Raw genomic sequence first — 23836 nt, 5'->3', positions numbered from 1 at the left:
CAGTCTAAAGGGACAGGAATGATTACAGGACACTAAATACAAAGCCATAACTAATGATAGCGCAACAATGAAGCATAAACCTAAGATACGATAGCATAACTAACAAGCATGACAAAAGCCAAAGGAAGGGGAATGCACAGAACCAGGATACTTAGTTATACAAGAGACAGACTAGACTACCACAGAAGACAATCATAACAAGACGGGACTAAAGGGAAAACCAGGGAGTTGCAGATAGACATGAGAAGACGGGATAACCGGACAATACTTGTGTAAAACTGGGAGAGCGTAACCTAGATGGGAACAAAGCAAGAATGCACAACAGGCAAGGCAAGGCAGATGAAGCAGGGCATGTTTGAATAGGTGAACTAATGATAGACAAACAAAGAACAGCTGGAGACAATGAAGAGGCAGTGACAGGGAACCATGGAAATCGATGATAGCATGAATACGAGGAAGTGTAGCCAAGGAAACTCTACAGGCGTGACAGCTGTTAATGTCATCATGTGAATGTATTGAATTTAAATTTCTAAAAAAAAACTATACATATAAAATTATTTTGCTTTTGTTGTTTTTCTTCAGTGAGGACATAAATTAAATAACAAATATGCCATTTTTTAAAATAAAATTTCATTGATCTCACTAAACAGTACACTCAATCAATCAAGAACTTTTATTTTTTTCATTAGGAAGATCACGTACATACACAGAACCTCTATTAATAAATGACAAAATATAATAGAACATAAAATGTCATGTAAACATAATTCTGATTGGTCATAGAGAGGACTAGATAGCATTGAGAGGAACTATACCGGGAATGCTTCAATAAGCAATCACTTTCAGTGACACATAAAGCATAATATGGAATACATTAGCTTGACTGGTGCAAAACCAGTGCCCTAAATGTTCCTGTTAAGTTTAAATCAAAAGGTAATGACCTCAAAGTCTTCTCAGCAGTGGTGTCAGTAACTTACTTAAACACTGACAACACAGACACTGATCAAAAAAATATCACCATGACTAATTTTATTGTATATCCAACATTTCATGTTTATTATTCTGAAACTGACCGAGGCTAAAACTGATTAATTCAAAGAAACATGAAACGTTTTGTGATTAGGACATAATTAAGGACATGTGATTCAGACTTAATTGTATTCTTTCAATTGTATGTCCTGAAATAACTTTCTTAGAAAGTTAATTACATTCTAAACTGCTTTCTCTAAGAATACAGAGTAAATGGGTTCTCTATTGCAGACTGATAGAGAATGTGGGTTCAGCTAGAAATGTCTGTGTGTTTATTCCTCCTTCCACTTCTGTGACTTCCTGTAGCATCTATGTAAACAAAATGTGCAGCATTTAATCGCTGTTGTGACTACAATTGTCATAACAGCAAGCAAAAAAACAATCACATCCAGACTATGGTACTGGAACCAGTTGAGGTCATGAGCAGCTGGTCGCAAATGCCCTGCTCCTTTGTGTCTCATGACAAATTCTGTCCAAAAGACTGCGAGGTTCAGAGGTTCTATCGGCCGATCATTATGCACTGCAGATAGCTTCATCATCCTCTCCTTATAGCTGCAGGATAACAGAAAAACGGAAGTGATAAACAACCGGGTTTCACTATAAACTCATTCTAGGTTGAACAAGGTTGCTATATATATATATACACACACACACACACACACACACACACACACACACACACACACACACACAGACACACACACACACACACACACACACACAAAGAATAAAATGAAGCTAATTTAGGCCAAGGCTTGTAGCCTAATGAAATTGTCTGCTCATCCATAACCGGATATTACTGTAGTTTTTGACAACCATTTGCAATTACTGGTGATTATCTGATACCACAGGAGTTTGTTTGAGTCTAATTTCTTTTCCTTCTGTCTTGCCTTTTATTACATCCCAACATTTACAGCATTTAACTGATGCTTTTATCCAAAGCAACTTAAAATTATGACCGAATACACCTTTAAGTAACTGAGGGTTAAGGGTCTTGCTCAAGGGCCCAATAGTGGCAACTTAGCGGTGGTGGGGCTGGCAACCTTCTGATTACAAGTCAAGTTCCTTAACCATTAGGATACCACTGCCCTGTAGTCATGCTGTTCCATACTGTCCATAAACAAATCTCTTACCTGCTGTTATTGATGACTGTGTTGAGAGCATCGACCAGCATCGGCACTGTGAGTTCATGGATGTTCAGGATGACACCCACTCCACGGTTTGCCATTCGGTGTACATTGTCATCCTGGTCACCGAAGAGTGGCACCATTACCATAGGAACACCATGGCAGATACCCTCATAGATACCATGAGTTCCACCGTGAGTAATGAAAGCACGGGTTTTGGGGTGACCTTAAATCACAAAATAAACATTTAAAACAATAAACTGTAAATTTATAACAGTATAACTAAGAATGAATGAAATGGGGAATTCCTAGTGATAAATAGTTCAAGACTGTATTGTTTGCATTGATATAGGACATAGGCATAACCTGTATTGATATAGGCTTTTAAAGCATAACCTGTTTTCTATGTTTTCTTCAGTTTAGCCAATACCTTCTTCCCCTCTAATAGAAGTTTATACTGATTAAGTAATTTTTTATGTTAATACCATTAAATATTTGATTCAGAAACAGATTCAGCAACACAAATTGTACTACTGTATTAGAGATATAAAAGCTTACTTCTAAAACAACTTCTAAATACTGATAAAACAAAAGTACCAGTGTTGGTGCTTAGTCTGTTTGAAATAAGATTATGATTTTACCATAGAAAGGGTTTTATGCAGCATAAAGGTACCTGGGTTTAATCCTGAATATCACTTGAGTCCTATATAAGTAACATCTGTAAAACTGCATATTATCATTTAAAATGGCCTATCTCAAGCATAACTTGCTGATCTCTTCGCTCAGCTGAGGCATACCTACTGTTATTCTGTAAAAATGTCTTTCTTATATAGCTCAGAGAATCTAAAAAAGTGTTTCAGAAGCACTGAAAGCTCTATTGGTGTTTTTAAATCCAGAATAAAAAATGTATTTGATTAGGTTTTATTTTATTTGACTTTATTTTATATTTTGGAATTTGCAATGTGTGATTATTTAAACTTTATGAAATATTTCCTTTGCAAAGCACTTTGACATGTTAAAGTGAAAGTGCTACATAAATAAATTGATGATTAAATTGATTATGATGTTGTTTTTATTGATATGCCATACTTCTAATAAAGACACCCATGGAAACCTCATTACAATCTAGGTACAGCTTGCATACAGTAACTGGGATGCTACATGCTGTGAATAATGTTTGGATTGACGCGTTCCTGAAAACCATGGCAGATACCCTGCAGACTTCACTATGCCAAAGGTTGGGGTGTTGTATTCTAGACACAGACTTGAGCTAGTTCTACATGAAAAAGATCAGCTGCACTATCAGATAAAATATATATTAAGAGTAGAATGTCGCTTTTGATGTGTGGGTACACTTTTGGCTCAGGGACTGTACAGCATTGTGTGACCCTCACCAAGTAGATCGTTCTGAGGTAGCCACTTCATGAGCTTCACATTTTCAGGAACTTTCTCAGGAACATCACCTGTATATCGCCATAGAACCTAAGGTACATATCAGCATAGATGTTCAGAAGGTATGTATGCAAAAATCTGCACATTAATTTCCCAGTCCAAGTTTGTCAGTCAAGAATCCATGCTGACAGCGCAATTTAATACAAAAAAATGTCTTTATTATCTTTATAGAGGAAGACTTATCCCTTGTTTCACACTTTGACACTGCTCTGGCCCATTCAGTAGACTACAGCAGGGTTAAAGTATACCCACATTTACATATACACAGAATTATGAAGCAGCCAGATCCCACCCAATTATCCAGTGTTGAGCATGTGGACACATTTGTCTCTACTTATTTTGGTGCCATTTACTCACAATAAAGGACTAACAAACACATATGTCAAATCAGTCTAAATCTAAACTAACTCTGGAATAATTTACCCTGTCAATGAGGATTCCTCTCTGAAAATCATAGAAATAATGTCCTAGATGTAAAGCAATCTAGGTCTGTTGAATGGAACACAATTCCAAGCAGGTATTACTGGAATCACAGATAAAGAAGGGTTTTAAGCGTGATATTCTATCAACATGTAGTGATATAACTGGATTACTTACTCTTTGAGGTATTTGGCTGAAGGCCTTGAAGAAGATGGAGGCTTTCTCCACAGGCATGGAACGCACCAGTGAACCAAGTGTAAAAACCACAATACCATGCTTCCCTGAGCCCTCCACAAAGTCTTCAATGTCCTACAACAGAGGAAATGTATGGATGTAAGGAAAAAGGAAATAAAATGTAACTTGTTCAAAGTAACGAGAGTCCCTGTGGGCACAAAAGGTGTTTAGCAGGACATTCTGCTGACAGGCTAATTAACTGTGATTACTAAATATTAGATCCCTAACATCTAAAGCACTTGATAAATGAAATCATCACTGATCATAGATGTCTAACAAAAACTTGGATCAAGCCGAATGAGTATATAGCTTTAAATGAAGCGTGTTCTATGTACACCGTCCTTGTCTAACTGTATATGGAGGCGGCATTCCAGTTAATTAATCCTGACACATATTGCTTAAACTCAGTGGCGCATTTGACACCATAGATCACATTTTACTAGATAGACTCAAAAACATTGTTTGGGTTTAGGGGAATAGTCCTTTCCTCATTTAAATATTAGTTATCAGATCACTACCAGAGTGACAGCATAAATGGAGACTTTTCAGAATTCACCAAGTTTAGTTTGCTGTCTCAATAGGATCTGTTCTAGGGCCCTTGCTTTATTCTTTATATATGCTACCTCTAGTTGACATTATACATAAACACTGTGCAAGTTTCCCCTGCTATGCTAATGATACTCAGTTATTTGTCTCAGCCAAACTACAGAACATAAATCAGCTTAATATTACTGAGGAATGTGTAAAGATACTGGATATCGAGAAACCTTCTCTCAATGAATCCTGACAAAATAGAAGTGTTCCTATTAGGTCTACATACAGCTATCTAATTACATAATAAAGCTCATTGGTTTCTCAGTCACACCAACTTTAACTGTTAAAGATATTGCTGTAAATATGGATTCCAGTCTCTCGTTCAAAGCTCAAGTAAATAATATTTCTAGGACAGCCTTTCTCCACCTCAGGAACATTGCAAAGCTTAGGAACATACTATCTTCATATGATGCAGATGAGATGGTCCAGGCATTTATCACTTACAGGTTGGACTGTAATGCTTTACTATCTGGCTGTACCACTAAGTGCATAAACAAGCTCCAGGTAGCTCAAAATGCAGCAGCCAGAGTTCTTATTAGAATTAGAAAGTTGATCATGTTACTCTTTGCTACATTACATTGGCTCCCAGTAAAATTGAATTAATTTGTATGTATTTACTAAAATACTTCTAATCAACTGGAACGTTATGATGCTTTTTTGTTTGTTAACTAAGAGTGTCAGAGTGCTGATGTTCCAGGGTGCCCTCATGCCTATGGTTCCTTCTGGCTCTTTCCTTATAGCTGTGCTGCCATAGCTAGATCTGACAGAGTCCCTCTTTGCACATTATAGTTCTCTAATTTAATTCACTACACACCTTTGTACTTGGACATGCCTAATAAACTATCCTCTTTTTCTGCCGAGGTACACCTCCTCTTGATGTTATGCTGTTACTGAGTCTCAACCTGTTTCAGCTGCTATGTCTCCTCCCACAACCCCCTGATGCCCTCCTGCTGTGGCCCACCACAACTTCATCCTAGACAACTACATGTCCATTGCCCTGGACAGGTGTTTTCTTGCAAGATGGGTTTCGGATACTTGTACATTGAGGCTAGGATGTATAGAAAAGCAGAAAAGAGATTCATTGCTTTTCATTTTTTTGTTTAATTTTTTTCCTTTCTCACTACCTATTTTGCCAAATATATATATAAGTATAATAGTATATATAAGTAATAGTTTATAATACAGGGCTAACAGGCAAACACCAGCCTCGGCTCCTTCCAGTCAAACGAGCCTCGCTGTCTGTGTCTTCTGAAGCAGTACAATGTTGAACCTAGAACACCAGCTATTTCCTTTTTTTTCTTCACATAAATAAGTAATTTAAAAAATATTTGTGAGAAATAAATATTCATAAAAACCCACTATTTGTACTTTGCCAAATACCATATTTGGATTTAACTCCATTTATAGCAGCAAGTGCCACATCTGTATTGACAATTATTCTATTATAAGGAAAGACTGGATTTGCACCTTTATTTGCTCTGGACCATGAAAATTAAGTTGGCTTAAATCTGCAGTCAGTAGGATTGTGAAGTGGCTGAACAAGTGAACTTCGAACAAGTACAAACTCCAGGCCCCTCCCCCTACCTCTCTGCTGTGCTCCAGCCCCGCCTCTAACGCCCCTCCCCACAGTGGAGGTCACTGTGCATGTTGTGAAGTGCTGGCCAACAAACAAGCAGAAATAAATCTTGTAGACATGAAGAGAAATCTACAGCAATATCTATTCAGTAAACTAATTAGCACACAACTATTTCAGTGCTTAGATGTTTCATAACAGAAACTCTTGTAAATAGTGTTAAAATAAGCAGCAAACCACTTATGAAAACACTTAGCTGTGAGCACACAGGCACAAAAATAACAGGAGGAACACCAAACCAATATGAGTGCCTGGGCACTTCACAAAGATATTTTTAGCAACTTTCAAACAAAACAATGCTAATTAGGCTTAGCGTCAGAAACAAGGTAACATTAGCCTGACTGCAACATCATAATAAAATAAGACACGTGCTTGGAAGTGTTACTGTAACACTATTACAATATTGGCTTTGTGACTGACACGCCGTTCGACACTCCTCCTGGCTCTGATTGGTTGTTTTGACTTGTATGTGGGGTATAAATGGCATTAGAAAGACTAGGTGTAGACATAAGAGCCTGATTTATTCATATATTATCTGTGGCATGTACAACTGTCAGGGCATAATGACAATTTTAGCAAATATGGGGAAAAAATGTTGTTTTTATACAGGTACTGATGCTCTTTATTGTTTATATTCTTGCTATCGTGGTGTCTGTTGTTGGCCAGAGGAGGATGAGGCCCACCCTTTGAGTCTTAGTTCCTCTCAAAGTTTCTTCCTCACATTGTAGGGAGTTTTTCCTTGCCAATGTCACCTTTGGCTTGCTCACTGAGTGCTTGGACTCAGGCATGTTTAAAGCTGCTTTGTGACAACAGCTTTTGTAAAAAGCACTATATAAATAAACGACCTAATAATCTACATAATAAATGACACTAAAGAACGCTTGAAAATTAGTTTCTTATTAATCGGACTCAGTACTGTGGGCTTGTGCCAGTGAAAAGTGCTAAAATTCTCCATGGATATAGGTTTCTTAAGTTTTTTGTGTATCATGTATCCTAAAACATTTACATGGTGTCTTCTTGTAGTTTTCAGATCAGACCATGAATCACAAAGTGCTTGCTGAAATTTGTTCATTTTAGAAACAGCTGCACAAAAGAAACAAATCAAAATCTCAACACAAAACGTGCTGCAGTTCTGTTTTGCTGCCTCACCAAGGGAGAAGAAACAGGAAGGTGGGGGTGGGAGAACAGGGTGGTGCTTATGCGCACAAACACACATTTCTGCCACAGTAACCTTTGACTGAGGGATCAGATTACTCTGGTTTGTGATGTGGAATCAACTTATGAGAAGCAGTAACATCCTATGAAATCCCACTCATTCGTCAAAACTAACTCCAGTTTAGTGAATTTCAACGTTCACAGGAATGCCTTCAACCACACATTCTGAATCAACTTTACACAGAGTGATCTTACTGTTTTCCTATGAAAACACAAAGACTAGCACTTCAACAGTACACTTTGTGTGTCTGCTGTGCTCATTCACTTAAGTTTCATGTAGCACATTGTATTTGACCTACAGAGGTGGGTGATGCGGGGTTCAAATGAGAAAAATGCATTTGTATCTTTGAATAATGAAAATAAGATCAGTATAGTGTTCAGTAAAGTTCTAAATACAACTTATGCTGTTTATGTACTAATGCTGGGCCTGCAGACTAACAACTCTTTGTTTACTTACTGGAGCCAGGGCCAAACTCTTTCCACAGTTGATTCCTCCAATGAAAATCATATTTGGCATGACAGGTCTAGGATACTCTAATGTAAAATCATATCTGAGCAGCCACAAGACACCGTGTCCCAGTAGTTCACGGTAGGTCACATCCCTTTCCAGGTAGCGGGTGGCAAGTTCATCAAAGCTGCGGTACATCACCTGGCACAGCAGGAGTTCCACACCCACCATCACGAAGTTGTGCAGGCGGTATGCGAAACCCATGTGGTCACTGCTACCAATTTTGTATCTGGGCACGTAGGAGGGGGGTGCAGGGCACTGCATGGCCAGCACGTCCAGTCCGCATGGCATACCCCGCAGGAAGTAGACTGCCGGGAGCTGCAGAGCAGCGGAAATAATGGTTCCACAGGGCAGGAAGGGGTCGGTGAGGAGCATCTGAAAGTTCTCCTGTTTCAGTCTTTCCATGAGAGCCTCGTTATAGAGCAGAGCTGCACAGCCTCTGACCTGCATGTCTGTGAAGTTCAGTAGCCCGCGTACACTCACCACAATATCCATGAGTGGAAAAGTGCGGTGGAACACGCCCTGAGTCATCCACTGCAAGCTGGAGGAGAGCTCATTCTGCGTGTATGGTACAGGGAAGTGCTCCGTGCGGTACAGGTCCGAATCTCCAATCAGAATGCTTGTCTCTGGTACCAGAACTAGGAGGTCGTGCCCTCGGTGTGCCAGTTCAGCCACCAGCAGCTGCAAGCTGAGCCAGTGGCTGCCATCCACTGGCATGATGAGCACCCGGCTGCCCTGTACCAGTCCCCAGCTGGCACACAGCCAGAGAAGCAGCCCCGGAGCCTGGACACTGCGCCAGCCCTCACACTGCATGACTGAACCGACAACTGGGGCCGGAGACGGGGACACACAGAACACCACTCCACTATGTAGGGGGAGGTGGCTTCGTATTTGAATTTCACAAAACTACCTTGTGTGCATATGTGGTGTGTGTGTGTGTGTGTGTGTGTGTGTGTGCGTGTGTGTGCGTGTGTGTGCGTGCGTGCGTGCGTGCATGCGTGCGTGTGTGTGCGCGTGTGTGTGCGTGCGTGCGTGCGTGCGTGTGTGTGTGCGTGTGTGTGCGTGCGTGCGTGCATGCGTGTGTGTGTGTGTGTGTGCGTGTGAGGGAGAAGGAGCGAAACACAAGTGATATAGAGATAGGGAATGAGGGAACAAGTTTTTACTGGGAAAGGGAGGAGCTACAGCTCCAGCAAACCTGAAAAGACTTTCAGAAAACAATAACCTTGTACAGTCACCTACTTGAAAGCACAGCAGAAAATAAAGTTGATTAATTTATGAAACAATGATCTACTTAATAAATATTTATAGCTAATTGTTACTCAAACCTATGAAGTAACTTTGTGATTTGTTGCAATTTAACATTTCCCACTTTGTTAAATCAGTACAACTAAATGACTTTAGACATACGAAAGCTAAGTATTTGCTGTAAATGTCTGAATGTTTGGCATGTCTATCCAAAGTGCACAAAAAAAAACTGCCTCAAAACACTGGAAAGGGGAAACTCCTTAGACCACCAACTTTGGAACAATCCATTCCAGCTCCTCCCCCATTTCTGCCGCACTGTTCCTCAAACTCGGTTTGCGTGAGAACATTACCACTCCCCTCTGTTGTTTGCACATTTTATGATGATATCCTGACCTCAAACAGACCCTTCTTTCAAAACAACATTCCACACTGCTGTTTATACTATTGGAATATACCCAGGCACAGACATTTAATATTAGAACTTTTTTATATAAAAAATAAACACCGAACACTAAAAAAAAACTGCAAGGCCACTCTTGTATTTTTTAAAATATTTAATCAGATTGCATCTTTCTAGGATATTTATCAGTCCTTATAGCTGGGGAAGAGCTAAAGTATTGAAGTAAAAGCATGCTTGCACTGTACATAGTGGTGTGTATTTAGAGGATGGTGTAATACAGCGGCTAATCATGCCTGAGTAAACAAACTACTTTCTGCAACCAGCAAAAATAAAGAGTTTCTTTACTACTCATCTTATGAAATCTTTAAATAGTCACAGAGACAACTGTTTAAGAAGAAATATGGAAGATTTGTACCATTTTTTCCCCCTTTACTCACTCCCTCTCTTGCTTATATAGGATTTTATTTTGGTGTGGTTGGTGTAGTCTTGGAAATGAGCAAATAAAAAATGGAAACTATCCTGTTTAAGATAATATGTGCATTAAAACTGCACTTATCCATTTTATTTCTTTCATAATGAGCCATATCTCTAACAAATAACTTCAACATTTTGACATGGTAACTTATTACCCAGCTTATATCAGCAGTTTCCTTGTATCTTTTGTTTAGATATTACATATAATTATTTCCAGTTGTATAAAAGCATATGAATTGTGTATAAAGAAAGGTCTATAAAAGTGTATATAATAGTCTATAATATATATATATATACACACACACACACACACACACACACACACACATATAAGTATAATAGTATATATAAGTAATAGTTTATAATACAGGGCTAACAGGCAAACACCAGCCTCGGCTCCTTCCAGTCAAACGAGCCTCGCTGTCTGTGTCTTCTGAAGCAGTACAATGTTGAACCTAGAACACCAGCTATTTCCTTTTTTTTCTTCACATAAATAAGTAATTTAAAAAATATTTGTGAGAAATAAATATTCATAAAAACCCACTATTTGTACTTTGCCAAATACCATATTTGGATTTAACTCCATTTATAGCAGCAAGTGCCACATCTGTATTGACAATTATTCTATTATAAGGAAAGACTGGATTTGCACCTTTATTTGCTCTGGACCATGAAAATTAAGTTGGCTTAAATCTGCAGTCAGTAGGATTGTGAAGTGGCTGAACAAGTGAACTTCGAACAAGTACAAACTCCAGGCCCCTCCCCCTACCTCTCTGCTGTGCTCCAGCCCCGCCTCTAACGCCCCGCCTCTAACGCCCCTCCCCACAGTGGAGGTCACTGTGCATGTTGTGAAGTGCTGGCCAACAAACAAGCAGAAATAAATCTTGTAGACATGAAGAGAAATCTACAGCAATATCTATTCAGTAAACTAATTAGCACACAACTATTTCAGTGCTTAGATGTTTCATAACAGAAACTCTTGTAAATAGTGTTAAAATAAGCAGCAAACCACTTATGAAAACACTTAGCTGTGAGCACACAGGCACAAAAATAACAGGAGGAACACCAAACCAATATGAGTGCCTGGGCACTTCACAAAGATATTTTTAGCAACTTTCAAACAAAACAATGCTAATTAGGCTTAGCGTCAGAAACAAGGTAACATTAGCCTGACTGCAACATCACAGTAAAATAAGACATGTGCTTGGAAGTGTTACTGTAACCGTTATAATATTGGCTTTGTGACTGACACGCCGTTCGACACTCCTCCTGGCTCTGATCGGTTGTTTTGACTTGTATGTGGGGTATAAATGGCATTAGAAAGACTAGGTGTAGACATAAGAGCCTGATTTATTCATACATTATCTGTGGCATGTACAACTGTCAGGACATAATGACAATTTTAGCAAATATGGAAAAAAAAATGTTGTTTTTATACAGGTACTGATGCCAGTGATGTTTCATTCACTAGGTAAAAAAGTTGTTTTATACTACTGCTTCAATAGATATCTGTCTTCACAAATTTAAGCCTGTGCTACTAGTAGTCACCCTAAAGATTCACAGAAATTATCCTATTGTGAGAATAACATCTTCAAACATTATAGGAATTTAGGTGCCAAGACAGCAGAGGCTAGGGACAGGATACTGGAAGAGCTTAAACTATGAAGGCCACTGGATTAGCGTCCCTGTAGCTACAGTTAACAAAGCTCTCTTTAAGGTGTTATTTCAGATAGGAGGTGCTGTAATGTTACAGTATTCTGGTTACTTTTATTTTACTTCATTCCCATTATGCTTTGCATCACATGTCTTTATGAGGGACTAAGTAGTTTTCTCTTTGGAAAAGTTTCAAAGTAGTTTTCTTTGTAATCCTAAATCATCCATAAGATTCCAGCTATAAACTGCTCTCTTTGTCTATGAGCAGGCAAAACTTGTGGTTATTTTCTGTCTAAATATATGGATGTCAGATGTGTTTTCATGCAAGTGAATATGTACTGATGGGAGTGTCCTTCATGTGCCTTTCTTTTAGTGCTATGATGTAACAATATTGGTCTGATGTCATGTAAGTGCAAAGTATTGATATTTAAGTGGCCTCCAGCATTAAACAAGAAAAGAGCACGAGCCATCACATCATGACTAAGGGCGGCTCAGTCCCATGTATTAAATAGATACATCGCTTGTAAATGCGGCATGTATAAACAATGTTATTTTTTAAAAAGGAAGTAAAACTGACCAGACACATTCTAGACCAGTTTTAATTTTATCTACCACTTCCAAGGTCTTTTGAGGAAGCTAATCACATTTACCAGAATGTAAAAACAGCTTTTAGGATTTTTAGTTTGGTTTCAGGAAATCATGTTATACTTATACTCTACATTCATATCTCAGATATTGTATAAAAAGGCAAACTGATGTGCACATAAGTAGCGAACGTGTGCTTTAGTTTTATTATATTTGCAAAAGGCTTTTGACACAATCAGTAATGAGACTCATATGGAATGGTTGGCACATTTCTTGGTTGTCAGGAAGAAAACAGCTTGTGGAGGTGGGCGGGTTTCGGTCTGAAACTACGGCAGGTACCCATGGGCTTTCCAAGTAAGTATGCTGGCCTGTCTACTATATTTAATACATGTTACTGATATAAAAGTGACGTACTATTTATTTATATTTCTAAGTAGATGATTTCACTATTCCAGTATTACCTAAAATATTATTTATTAAAGGAAATATTTAGTCAGCTGGGTAGAATAACATCAAGATTATCAAATAACAGGCTTTTACTATTACCTTAGGCAATATAGATATTTATTTGGCTCAAAGGCCAAACACAGTGGTACTATGAAGGCCTTACAGATTCTCAGATAGAGGATTTTTTAGCTTTTCCACCTAACATACTGACACAAAATGGCTGCTGCACACATATACCTGAATACAGGACGTTCTCTTGAAAGTTGGGTCTCAGACACATGCACACCTTGGTACAAGACTAGGACTAGAAAGTTGGACTAAACATTATTATGCTTATTTCATTTTTTCCACATGGCAGTGGATCTCCACATGGTCCTGTTTTCTTTCCGCCTATGTTCGGAAACGTGCTCTGCTCCCCTCCATGTTGCCACACCCACTTGTCTCCGTGCCATTTATGCAATTCTACTCACTCGTGCCTTGTTTTCCCCTTTGAATCCCTCCTGTTTCCTATTGGTCGGTGATTACCTTCATGAAGCTGGTGTGTTTCTGTGCATTTTGGCAGTTAAAAGCACTGTTTGCGCTGGTAGTTTTTGAGAAATTAACCAAAACATTTAATTAACCATGATATTACCCAGCATCAATGTCCAAATCACACCAAAATAGTGTTGTATGTTTGTGCTGTTAAAATATACATTTCTGCTATTCTATTTCTCAATTTATCTGCTAAACAATGACGTCCCCATCATCAAGGTGCTGATGCTGTATCTGCAGCACTCACCAGACTGAGAGGGCTTCTGATAGCGCAGTTCAACCCACCAATTAGCACCATATTGGGCATGAGAGGTCTGGGGAACTCCATAGTGAAGTCGTATCTGAACAGCCATAGAGCTCCAGTGCTCAGGATCTCCTTCATGCTCACAGTCCTCTGCAGGAAGCGGGATGCTACATCCTCAAATGACCAGTAGATAGCCTTACAGATCAGAGGTTCCACCATGCTCACTAACACATTGAGCACACGCTCACTGAAACACATGTGGTCAGAGTTTTTGGTGAAAAAGCGTGGGACATATGAGGGAGGGTCAGGGCATGCTGTGCTTATAGAGTCCATTCCGCATGGTAAGCCACGGAGCATGTAGACCGCAGGGAGAGACAGATTATAGGCCAGGATGGCACCGGTTGGCACTGCTGGGCTGGTGAGGAGTGCATCAAAATTCTGTTCTCTCAGGAAGTCCAGTAGTTCCTGGTTTAATAGCAGCCCTTCACTGGTAGCCTGCTGATAGTGCACAAACTTTTTAAAGCTGCTGATTCTCGAGCTGATTCTCTCCATAAGGGATAAAGTTGTGCTCTGGAGGGCCTCAGTATTACGGGCTTGAAGCTCCTCCAGTAGTTCTGGTCCATAGGGAACTGGAAATCTTTTGGTTATGTAGTGCTTACCGGAGTCCAAACGCATGCTGACCTCTGGCATCACCACCACTACCGTGTGCCCTCTGTGACCCAGCTCCTCTGCCACAGCCTTAAGCCCGGTCCAGTGGCTCCCATCCATTGGCACCACCAACAGCCTGCCAGTCCATGTAGTGGCCGGAGTGCCAGTCCTCTGACTCAGAGCTGGACACAGGAGGACACCAAGCCACAAACACACTGATCTTGCACACATTATTTTTAATTGCTGTGACCAAATATCTTCTTCACCGTCACTGCACACTTCCGAATTCTGCACTTTTGTTTCTTGCTATAAGAACATAAGTTGATATGCGTGGCTGCATTAGTTTAAGTCTTCCTGTGTTCAAACCATTTAAGTGTTACTAAAGTCCAGATTCAGCAGAGAATACAATGCAGGATTAGTGTGGATGATGAGGTTTCCCTTAGCAGTGCGGACATGTGAGTGTGACTGAAGTCCACAAAAAACCCCAGAGATAGGACAGAAAGGTGGGTGTGTGGGAGGTGACAAAAAAAGGTTGACGAATAGAGAGAGAAAGACCTTATGGAACCCTGGAGCCCTACTCTGAGGAATGTACTGCTAGTGCAATGAGTTAAAGTGTAACATCCAAATATCTGTGGTAAAGCCAATAGCAGTGGCATGTGATAGATGGTAGGACATACCGTGGCTCCAAAAGTTCCAACAGATGACAAAAATGAGACATCCCTAGTACAAACAGATTACAAAGCCAAGGGAGCATCAAGATCACAGTGATATTGCAGACTGAGCCGAGCAACCAGCAGAGCAACCAAACCAGGCAGACAAACCCAAAAGTGTTAAGGCAGAGGCAGAAATGTCAGAATAATAGGGTCAACACAAAGAGGCAGTAGAAAGAAACTCAAAATTCATTCGGGGGTAATGCTTATGTGTCATTTTTAGCTACTAAAATTCCAATATTGACAATGTATTCTATATGAGCAATATGTTTTTGCAAAGTAAAAGTATTGGCAACAGGTTGTTTACTCATTAGCAGCTACAGATTTCTGTACTACATAATAATCCGGTGCTAAGAAATTATGTCAAGATAATTATCCTGAGAAACTCACAGGCCTATGGTATGCAGCATATTTTAGTGGATCCTCCAAACCGTAGGGAACTTCAAACTACACAGGGAGTGGTGAACAACTTTATCACTATGCAGGAAAGGAAATGCTGAACATTTTCATCATTTCAACTTCCAAACCTCCTTGTGGGAGATTTCAAAAGAGGTCATGTAGAAACGATTAGTTTACACAGACCCCAGCAGTGATTTTTTGTCTTAGAAAATGCCTTCGTTGTGTGCTGCACTGCAGGACTGGTATGGCCAAAGTGTAACATTTTCGTTTTTGTTCTTTCTCACAATGTAAAGAAATATCCAGGAGACATAAATAGGTCATGCTACTTTTGGCCTTGCTGCAAATTAATGTGCTTTGCTGATCAAGACAACTACAGTCCACTTAACAGAATACTTTCTATGCCACCTAAATTGACACAAGGTCATAGGAATAAAACTGACATTTTACGGACGTTCGAATCTCTATAAGACTGACAAAATAAAACAAAATACCTAGCACAAAATAAAAGTGTCCCTATGTTTCCTACATTTAATTTGTGATAAAGGTTTAGAACACATTCAGTTAGATGTAAAAGCTGATACAGCTATTCTGCAGCACTCACCAGACTGAGAGGGCTTCTGATAGCACAGTTCAACCCACCAATTAGCACCATATTGGGCATGAGAGGTCTGGGGAACTCCATAGTGAAGTCGTATCTGAACAGCCATAGAGCTCCAGTGCTCAGGATCTCCTTCATGCTCACAGCCCTCTGCAGGAAGCGGGATGCTACATCCTCAAATGACCAGTAGATAGCCTTACAGATCAGAGGTTCCACCATGCTCACTAACACATTGAGCACACGCTCACTGAAACACATGTGGTCAGAGTTTTTGGTGAAAAAGCGTGGGACATATGAGGGAGGGTCAGGGCATGCTGTGCTTATAGAGTCCATTCCGCATGGTAAGCCACGGAGCATGTAGACCGCAGGGAGAGACAGATTATAGGCCAGGATGGCACCGGTTGGCACTGCTGGGCTGGTGAGGAGTGCATCAAAATTCTGTTCTCTCAGGAAGTCCAGTAGTTCCTGGTTTAATAGCAGCCCTTCACTGGTAGCCTGCTGATAGTGCACAAACTTTTTAAAGCTGCTGATTCTCGAGCTGATTCTCTCCATAAGGGATAAAGTTGTGCTCTGGAGGGCCTCAGTATTACGGGCTTGAAGCTCCTCCAGTAGTTCTGGTCCATAGGGAACTGGAAATCTTTTGGTTATGTAGTGCTTACCGGAGTCCAAACGCATGCTGACCTCTGGCATCACCACCACTACCGTGTGCCCTCTGTGACCCAGCTCCTCTGCCACAGCCTTAAGCCCGGTCCAGTGGCTCCCATCCATTGGCACCACCAACAGCCTGCCAGTCCATGTAGTGGCCGGAGTGCCAGTCCTCTGACTCAGAGCTGGACACAGGAGGACACCAAGCCACAAACACACTGATCTTGCACACATTATTTTTAATTGCTGTGACCAAATATCTTCTTCACCGTCACTGCACACTTCCGAATTCTGCACTTTTGTTTCTTGCTATAAGAACATAAGTTGATATGCGTGGCTGCATTAGTTTAAGTCTTCCTGTGTTCAAACCATTGAAATGTTACTAAAGTCCAGATTCAGCAGAGAATACAATGCAGGATTAGTGTGGATGATGAGGTTTCCCTTAGCAGTGCGGACATGTGAGTGTGACTGAAGTCCACAAAAAACCCCAGAGATAGGACAGAAAGGTGGGTGTGTGGGAGGTGACAAAAAAAGGTTGACGAATAGAGAGAGAAAGACCTTATGGAACCCTGGAGCCCTACTCTGAGGAATGTACTGCTAGTGCAATGAGTTAAAGTGTAACATCCAAATATCTGTGGTAAAGCCAATAGCAGTGGCATGTGATAGATGGTAGGACATACCGTGGCTCCAAAAGTTCCAACAGATGACAAAAATGAGACATCCCTAGTACAAACAGATTACAAAGCCAAGGGAGCATCAAGATCACAGTGATATTGCAGACTGAGCCGAGCAACCAGCAGAGCAACCAAACCAGGCAGACAAACCCAAAAGTGTTAAGGCAGAGGCAGAAATGTCAGAATAATAGGGTCAACACAAAGAGGCAGTAGAAAGAAACTCAAAATTCATTCGGGGGTAATGCTTATGTGTCATTTTTAGCTACTAAAATTCCAATATTGACAATGTATTCTATATGAGCAATATGTTTTTGCAAAGTAAAAGTATTGGCAACAGGTTGTTTACTCATTAGCAGCTACAGATTTCTGTACTACATAATAATCCGGTGCTAAGAAATTATGTCAAGATAATTATCCTGAGAAACTCACAGGCCTATGGTATGCAGCATATTTTAGTGGATCCTCCAAACCGTAGGGAACTTCAAACTACACAGGGAGTGGTGAACAACTTTATCACTATGCAGGAAAGGAAATGCTGAACATTTTCATCATTTCAACTTCCAAACCTCCTTGTGGGAGATTTCAAAAGAGGTCATGTAGAAACGATTAGTTTACACAGACCCCAGCAGTGATTTTTTGTCTTAGAAAATGCCTTCGTTGTGTGCTGCACTGCAGGACTGGTATGGCCAAAGTGTAACATTTTCGTTTTTGTTCTTTCTCACAATGTAAAGAAATATCCAGGAGACATAAATAGGTCATGCTACTTTTGGCCTTGTTGCAAATTAATGTGCTTTACTGATCAAGACAACTACAGTCCACTTAACAGAATACTTTCTATGCCACCTAAATTGACACAAGGTCATAGGAATAAAACTGACATTTTACGGACGTTCGAATCTCTATAAGACTGACAAAATAAAACAAAATACCTAGCACAAAATAAAAGTGTCCCTATGTTTCCTACATTTAATTTGTGATAAAGGTTTAGAACACATTCAGTTAGATGTAAAAGCTGATACAGCTATTCTGCAGCACTCACCAGACTGAGAGGGCTTCTGATAGCACAGTTCAACCCACCAATTAGCACCATATTGGGCATGAGAGGTCTGGGGAACTCCATAGTGAAGTCGTATCTGAACAGCCATAGAGCTCCAGTGCTCAGGATCTCCTTCATGCTCACAGTCCTCTGCAGGAAGCGGGATGCTACATCCTCAAATGACCAGTAGATAGCCTTACAGATCAGAGGTTCCACCATGCTCACTAACACATTGAGCACACGCTCACTGAAACACATGTGGTCAGAGTTTTTGGTGAAAAAGCGTGGGACATATGAGGAAGGGTCAGGGCATGCTGTGCTTATAGAGTCCATTCCGCATGGTAAGCCACGGAGCATGTAGACCGCAGGGAGAGACAGATTATAGGCCAGGATGGCACCGGTTGGCATAGCAGGGTCGGTCAGTACAGCATCAAAGTTAAACTCTCAGGAAGTCCAGTAGTTCCTGGTTTAATAGCAGCCCTTCACTGGTAGCCTGCTGATAGTGCACAAACTTTTTAAAGCTGCTGATTCTCGAGCTGATTCTCTCCATAAGGGATAAAGTTGTGCTCTGGAGGGCCTCAGTATTACGGGCTTGAAGCTCCTCCAGTAGTTCTGGTCCATAGGGAACTGGAAATCTTTTGGTTATGTAGTGCTTACTGGAGTCCAAACGCATGCTGACCTCTGGCATCACCACCACTACCGTGTGCCCTCTGTGACCCAGCTCCTCTGCCACAGCCTTAAGCCCGGTCCAGTGGCTCCCATCCATTGGCACCACCAACAGCCTGCCAGTCCATGTAGTGGCCGGAGTGCCAGTCCTCTCACTCAGAGCTGGACACAGGAGGACACCAAGCCACAAACACACTGATCTTGCACACATTATTTTTAATTGCTGTGACCAAATATCTTCTTCACCGTCAATGCACACTTCCGAATTCTGCACTTTTGTTTCTTGCTATAAGAACATAAGTTGATATGCGTGGCTGCATTAGTTTAAGTCTTCCTGTGTTCAAACCATTGAAATGTTACTAAAGTCCAGATTCAGCAGAGAATACAATGCAGGATTAGTGTGGATGATGAGGTTTCCCTTAGCAGTGCGGACATGTGAGTGTGACTGAAGTCCACAAAAAACCCCAGAGATAGGACAGAAAGGTGGGTGTGTGGGAGGTGACAAAAAAAGGTTGACGAATAGAGAGAGAAAGACCTTATGGAACCCTGGAGCCCTACTCTGAGGAATGTACTGCTAGTGCAATGAGTTAAAGTGTAACATCCAAATATCTGTGGTAAAGCCAATAGCAGTGGCATGTGATAGATGGTAGGACATACCGTGGCTCCAAAAGTTCCAACAGATGACAAAAATGAGACATCCCTAGTACAAACAGATTACAAAGCCAAGGGAGCATCAAGATCACAGTGATATTGCAGACTGAGCCGAGCAACCAGCAGAGCAACCAAACCAGGCAGACAAACCCAAAAGTGTTAAGGCAGAGGCAGAAATGTCAGAATAATAGGGTCAACACAAAGAGGCAGTAGAAAGAAACTCAAAATTCATTCGGGGGTAATGCTTATGTGTCATTTTTAGCTACTAAAATTCCAATATTGACAATGTATTCTATATGAGCAATATGTTTTTGCAAAGTAAAAGTATTGGCAACAGGTTGTTTACTCATTAGCAGCTACAGATTTCTGTACTACATAATAATCCGGTGCTAAGAAATTATGTCAAGATAATTATCCTGAGAAACTCACAGGCCTATGGTATGCAGCATATTTTAGTGGATCCTCCAAACCGTAGGGAACTTCAAACTACACAGGGAGTGGTGAACAACTTTATCACTATGCAGGAAAGGAAATGCTGAACATTTTCATCATTTCAACTTCCAAACCTCCTTGTGGGAGATTTCAAAAGAGGTCATGTAGAAACGATTAGTTTACACAGACCCCAGCAGTGATTTTTTGTCTTAGAAAATGCCTTCGTTGTGTGCTGCACTGCAGGACTGGTATGGCCAAAGTGTAACATTTTCGTTTTTGTTCTTTCTCACAATGTAAAGAAATATCCAGGAGACATAAATAGGTCATGCTACTTTTGGCCTTGTTGCAAATTAATGTGCTTTACTGATCAAGACAACTACAGTCCACTTAACAGAATACTTTCTATGCCACCTAAATTGACACAAGGTCATAGGAATAAAACTGACATTTTACGGACGTTCGAATCTCTATAAGACTGACAAAATAAAACAAAATACCTAGCACAAAATAAAAGTGTCCCTATGTTTCCTACATTTAATTTGTGATAAAGGTTTAGAACACATTCAGTTAGATGTAAAAGCTGATACAGCTATTCTGCAGCACTCACCAGACTGAGAGGGCTTCTGATAGCACAGTTCAACCCACCAATTAGCACCATATTGGGCATGAGAGGTCTGGGGAACTCCATAGTGAAGTCGTATCTGAACAGCCATAGAGCTCCAGTGCTCAGGATCTCCTTCATGCTCACAGTCCTCTGCAGGAAGCGGGATGCTACATCCTCAAATGACCAGTAGATAGCCTTACAGATCAGAGGTTCCACCATGCTCACTAACACATTGAGCACACGCTCACTGAAACACATGTGGTCAGAGTTTTTGGTGAAAAAGCGTGGGACATATGAGGAAGGGTCAGGGCATGCTGTGCTTATAGAGTCCATTCCGCATGGTAAGCCACGGAGCATGTAGACCGCAGGGAGAGACAGATTATAGGCCAGGATGGCACCGGTTGGCATAGCAGGGTCGGTCAGTACAGCATCAAAGTTAAACTCTCAGGAAGTCCAGTAGTTCCTGGTTTAATAGCAGCCCTTCACTGGTAGCCTGCTGATAGTGCACAAACTTTTTAAAGCTGCTGATTCTCGAGCTGATTCTCTCCATAAGGGATAAAGTTGTGCTCTGGAGGGCCTCAGTATTACGGGCTTGAAGCTCCTCCAGTAGTTCTGGTCCATAGGGAACTGGAAATCTTTTGGTTATGTAGTGCTTACTGGAGTCCAAACGCATGCTGACCTCTGGCATCACCACCACTACCGTGTGCCCTCTGTGACCCAGCTCCTCTGCCACAGCCTTAAGCCCGGTCCAGTGGCTCCCATCCATTGGCACCACCAACAGCCTGCCAGTCCATGTAGTGGCCGGAGTGCCAGTCCTCTCACTCAGAGCTGGACACAGGAGGACACCAAGCCACAAACACACTGATCTTGCACACATTATTTTTAATTGCTGTGACCAAATATCTTCTTCACCGTCACTGCACACTTCCGAATTCTGCACTTTTGTTTCTTGCTATAAGAACATAAGTTGATATGCGTGGCTGCATTAGTTTAAGTCTTCCTGTGTTCAAACCATTTAAGTGTTACTAAAGTCCAGATTCAGCAGAGAATACAATGCAGTAGATGCAGTGTGGATGATGAGGTTTACCTTAGCAGTGTGGATATGTGAGTGTGACTGAAGTCCACAAAAAACCCCAGAGATAGGACAGAAAGGTGGGTGTATGGGAGGTGATGAAAATGGATCCTCCAAACCGTAGGAGGATTGGTTTGCAGGAAGCTGACACAAAAGTTTACCTATTGTTCACTGCATTCCTCATCAGTCATTGTGCTGCTTTCATGGTCTTCTGGCAAATTTAGCCTTCTGGCTGGCTGATTATTGGAGAGCAGCAAATACACAGGAATATGTCCCTTATGTGTGTGAATGCCATTAATATTTAAAATAATGTTATAAAAGTTACCAAATCAGCTGGAAACGAATTTAGTTTGTTAGCTAACGTTCATACTGTCATCTATGTTAGGTAGCTAGCAAGTAGTTATCCTGAGGTAAATGTGCCTACTGACTAACAAGCTGTTTAACCAACAGCAATCAGAGATTAATTTTATGTGCAAAATATAGGGTCAAGGTTACATACAGTAGATATAGTTCAGTATAGCTATATTATTAAATAAAAGAACTGTCTAACTGCCTAGCTAACAAAACAAAGGTTATACCTAATGTCTTCTCCATGATGAGCTATAAGGGCAGTCCAAAGGGATGAAATCAACTACAGTTCTCAATTTCATAATGATACAAATCAAAATGGGTGTTTCTCAGTTTCTGTGTTTTATGTGTCATAATACGTGGTCACCAAACCCAGAGGCAGAGGTGAGCATACGGAAACAACCCTGACATGCATTAGCACGCTGTGTGCACTCTCCCATGTAGCTGCTAGCTATATCCCATAAACAACACTAATGATAGTGTTAAATTATGCAAGCGCTCAGCTAAAGAGTATTTATGCTGTAATTTTATGACTGGGAAGTAAGACTGGGAAGAAGCCACATTCATGTTGTAGAATCTAGGTGGCTATTGCACAAAGCCCTGCAGGGCCCAGGACATTGCAGTGCTCCTGGTGGAATGACATACAAGTGGAGCTAGCAGAGACTGGCCTACGGACTAGACACAACACAAAGTGGCAGCCTCCGTTCCCATCGCCACTGCAATGACTTCTTCACGATGTCAAGATAAACATTCCTATGTCAGAATATTCTTACTAAATAAATGAATGTAAACTGTAAATGTAAACCACATCATTGCACTGAAACTGTGCTAATAAAGGTAGTTAACGCTCCTTTAATCTTTCTCTGATAAAGGATGCATCTATTTTCTTACGCCTTCAAATTTTAGTGCCACATTTGATACCATAGCCCATAATATTTAACTGGTTAGACTGTAAACATTGGCATTACATTTACATTTACAGCATTTAGCAGAGACTCTTATCCAGAGCAACTTACAAAAGTGCTTTATCATTTTCTCATAGATTACATCCTAGGCAGTACAGTAGGTTAGAGTGTAATATACCAGTGAACTAGAATACTGTTCAGATACAGGGATCAATGCCAATGCCTAGAAGTGCAAAATTCATAAGCTCTATCTCAGACAACGCTAAATGCAATAAACTATAAATACTAGTTTGTTAGTCAACAAAAGAGCAGTCAACATCAGTGTAATGAACAATATCCTACAACAAGTACTAGTGTCAGTTATTCAACATAGGAGAAGAGTCAGTGGTCATTTCAATATTCCACAAATAGATGCCTGCATTTGAAGACTGCAAGGAACTCTGCTGTCTGGATAGCAAGCAGAAGTTTGTTCTACCATCTAGGAGCCAGGACAGAGAATAGTTTCGATGCTTGTCTTCCATGAGACTTGAAGCATGGTATTTCAAGCTGAGCCATACTTGAGATTCAAAGTACTCAAGGTATAGATCGGGCTTTGACCATTGACATCATGTATGGAGGCGCTGGTCCATTTTTAGCTTTGTAGGCAAGCATCAGGGT

General features: G+C 40.7%; 1 protein-coding gene and 2 pseudogenes across 4 annotated transcripts; all 3 read right to left on the bottom strand.

The window, feature by feature from the left end:
* Positions 1-659: 659 nt before the first annotated feature.
* Positions 660-17299, bottom strand: LOC113577697 (UDP-glucuronosyltransferase). 4 transcript variants are annotated; one of them, XM_081706556.1, is made up of 5 exons: positions 16150-17299; positions 4206-4337; positions 3551-3638; positions 2163-2382; positions 660-1581 (listed from the first exon to the last, which is right to left on the bottom strand). In XM_081706556.1, exons 1-5 carry the CDS (start codon positions 17023-17025, stop codon positions 1302-1304), a joined length of 1596 nt encoding a protein of 531 aa, XP_081562682.1. In that variant the 5' UTR covers positions 17026-17299; the 3' UTR covers positions 660-1301. The 4 variants fall into 4 exon arrangements, with proteins under 4 accessions (XP_081562682.1, XP_081562681.1, XP_081562683.1 ...); XM_081706555.1 differs by lacking the exon at positions 16150-17299 and adding an exon at positions 13795-14791; XM_081706557.1 differs by lacking the exon at positions 16150-17299 and adding an exon at positions 8162-9054.
* Positions 17300-18486: 1187 nt separating this feature from the next.
* Positions 18487-19378, bottom strand: LOC145653282 (UDP-glucuronosyltransferase 1A6 pseudogene; annotated as a pseudogene).
* A 1461-nt stretch (positions 19379-20839) lies between these two features.
* LOC118240478 (UDP-glucuronosyltransferase 1A6 pseudogene) lies at positions 20840-21814 on the bottom strand (annotated as a pseudogene).
* Between the last annotated feature and the right edge of the window lie 2022 nt (positions 21815-23836).

This window comes from Electrophorus electricus, chromosome 23 (genome assembly GCF_041902795.1).
Source record: "Electrophorus electricus isolate QZ-2024a chromosome 23, ASM4190279v1, whole genome shotgun sequence".
Taxonomy (NCBI): Eukaryota; Metazoa; Chordata; class Actinopteri; order Gymnotiformes; family Gymnotidae; genus Electrophorus; species Electrophorus electricus.
Note: the sequence above shows the minus strand (reverse complement) of the source record. Positions and strands in the feature narration are given on the sequence as shown.

Bases quoted from the DNA above. Each gene is read 5' to 3' on its own strand.
- LOC113577697 (XM_081706556.1), bottom strand. From the start codon at position 17,025: ATGTGTGCAAGATCAGTGTGTTTGTGGCTTGGTGTCCTCCTGTGTCCA. The intron at 4,338-16,149 runs GTGAGTGCTGCA...CCTCTGTTGTAG, and splicing joins TCAGAAGCCCTCTCAGTCTG to GACATTGAAGACTTTGTGGA. The intron at 2,383-3,550 runs GTGAGGGTCACA...TTGTGATTTAAG, and splicing joins ACCTCAGAACGATCTACTTG to GTCACCCCAAAACCCGTGCT.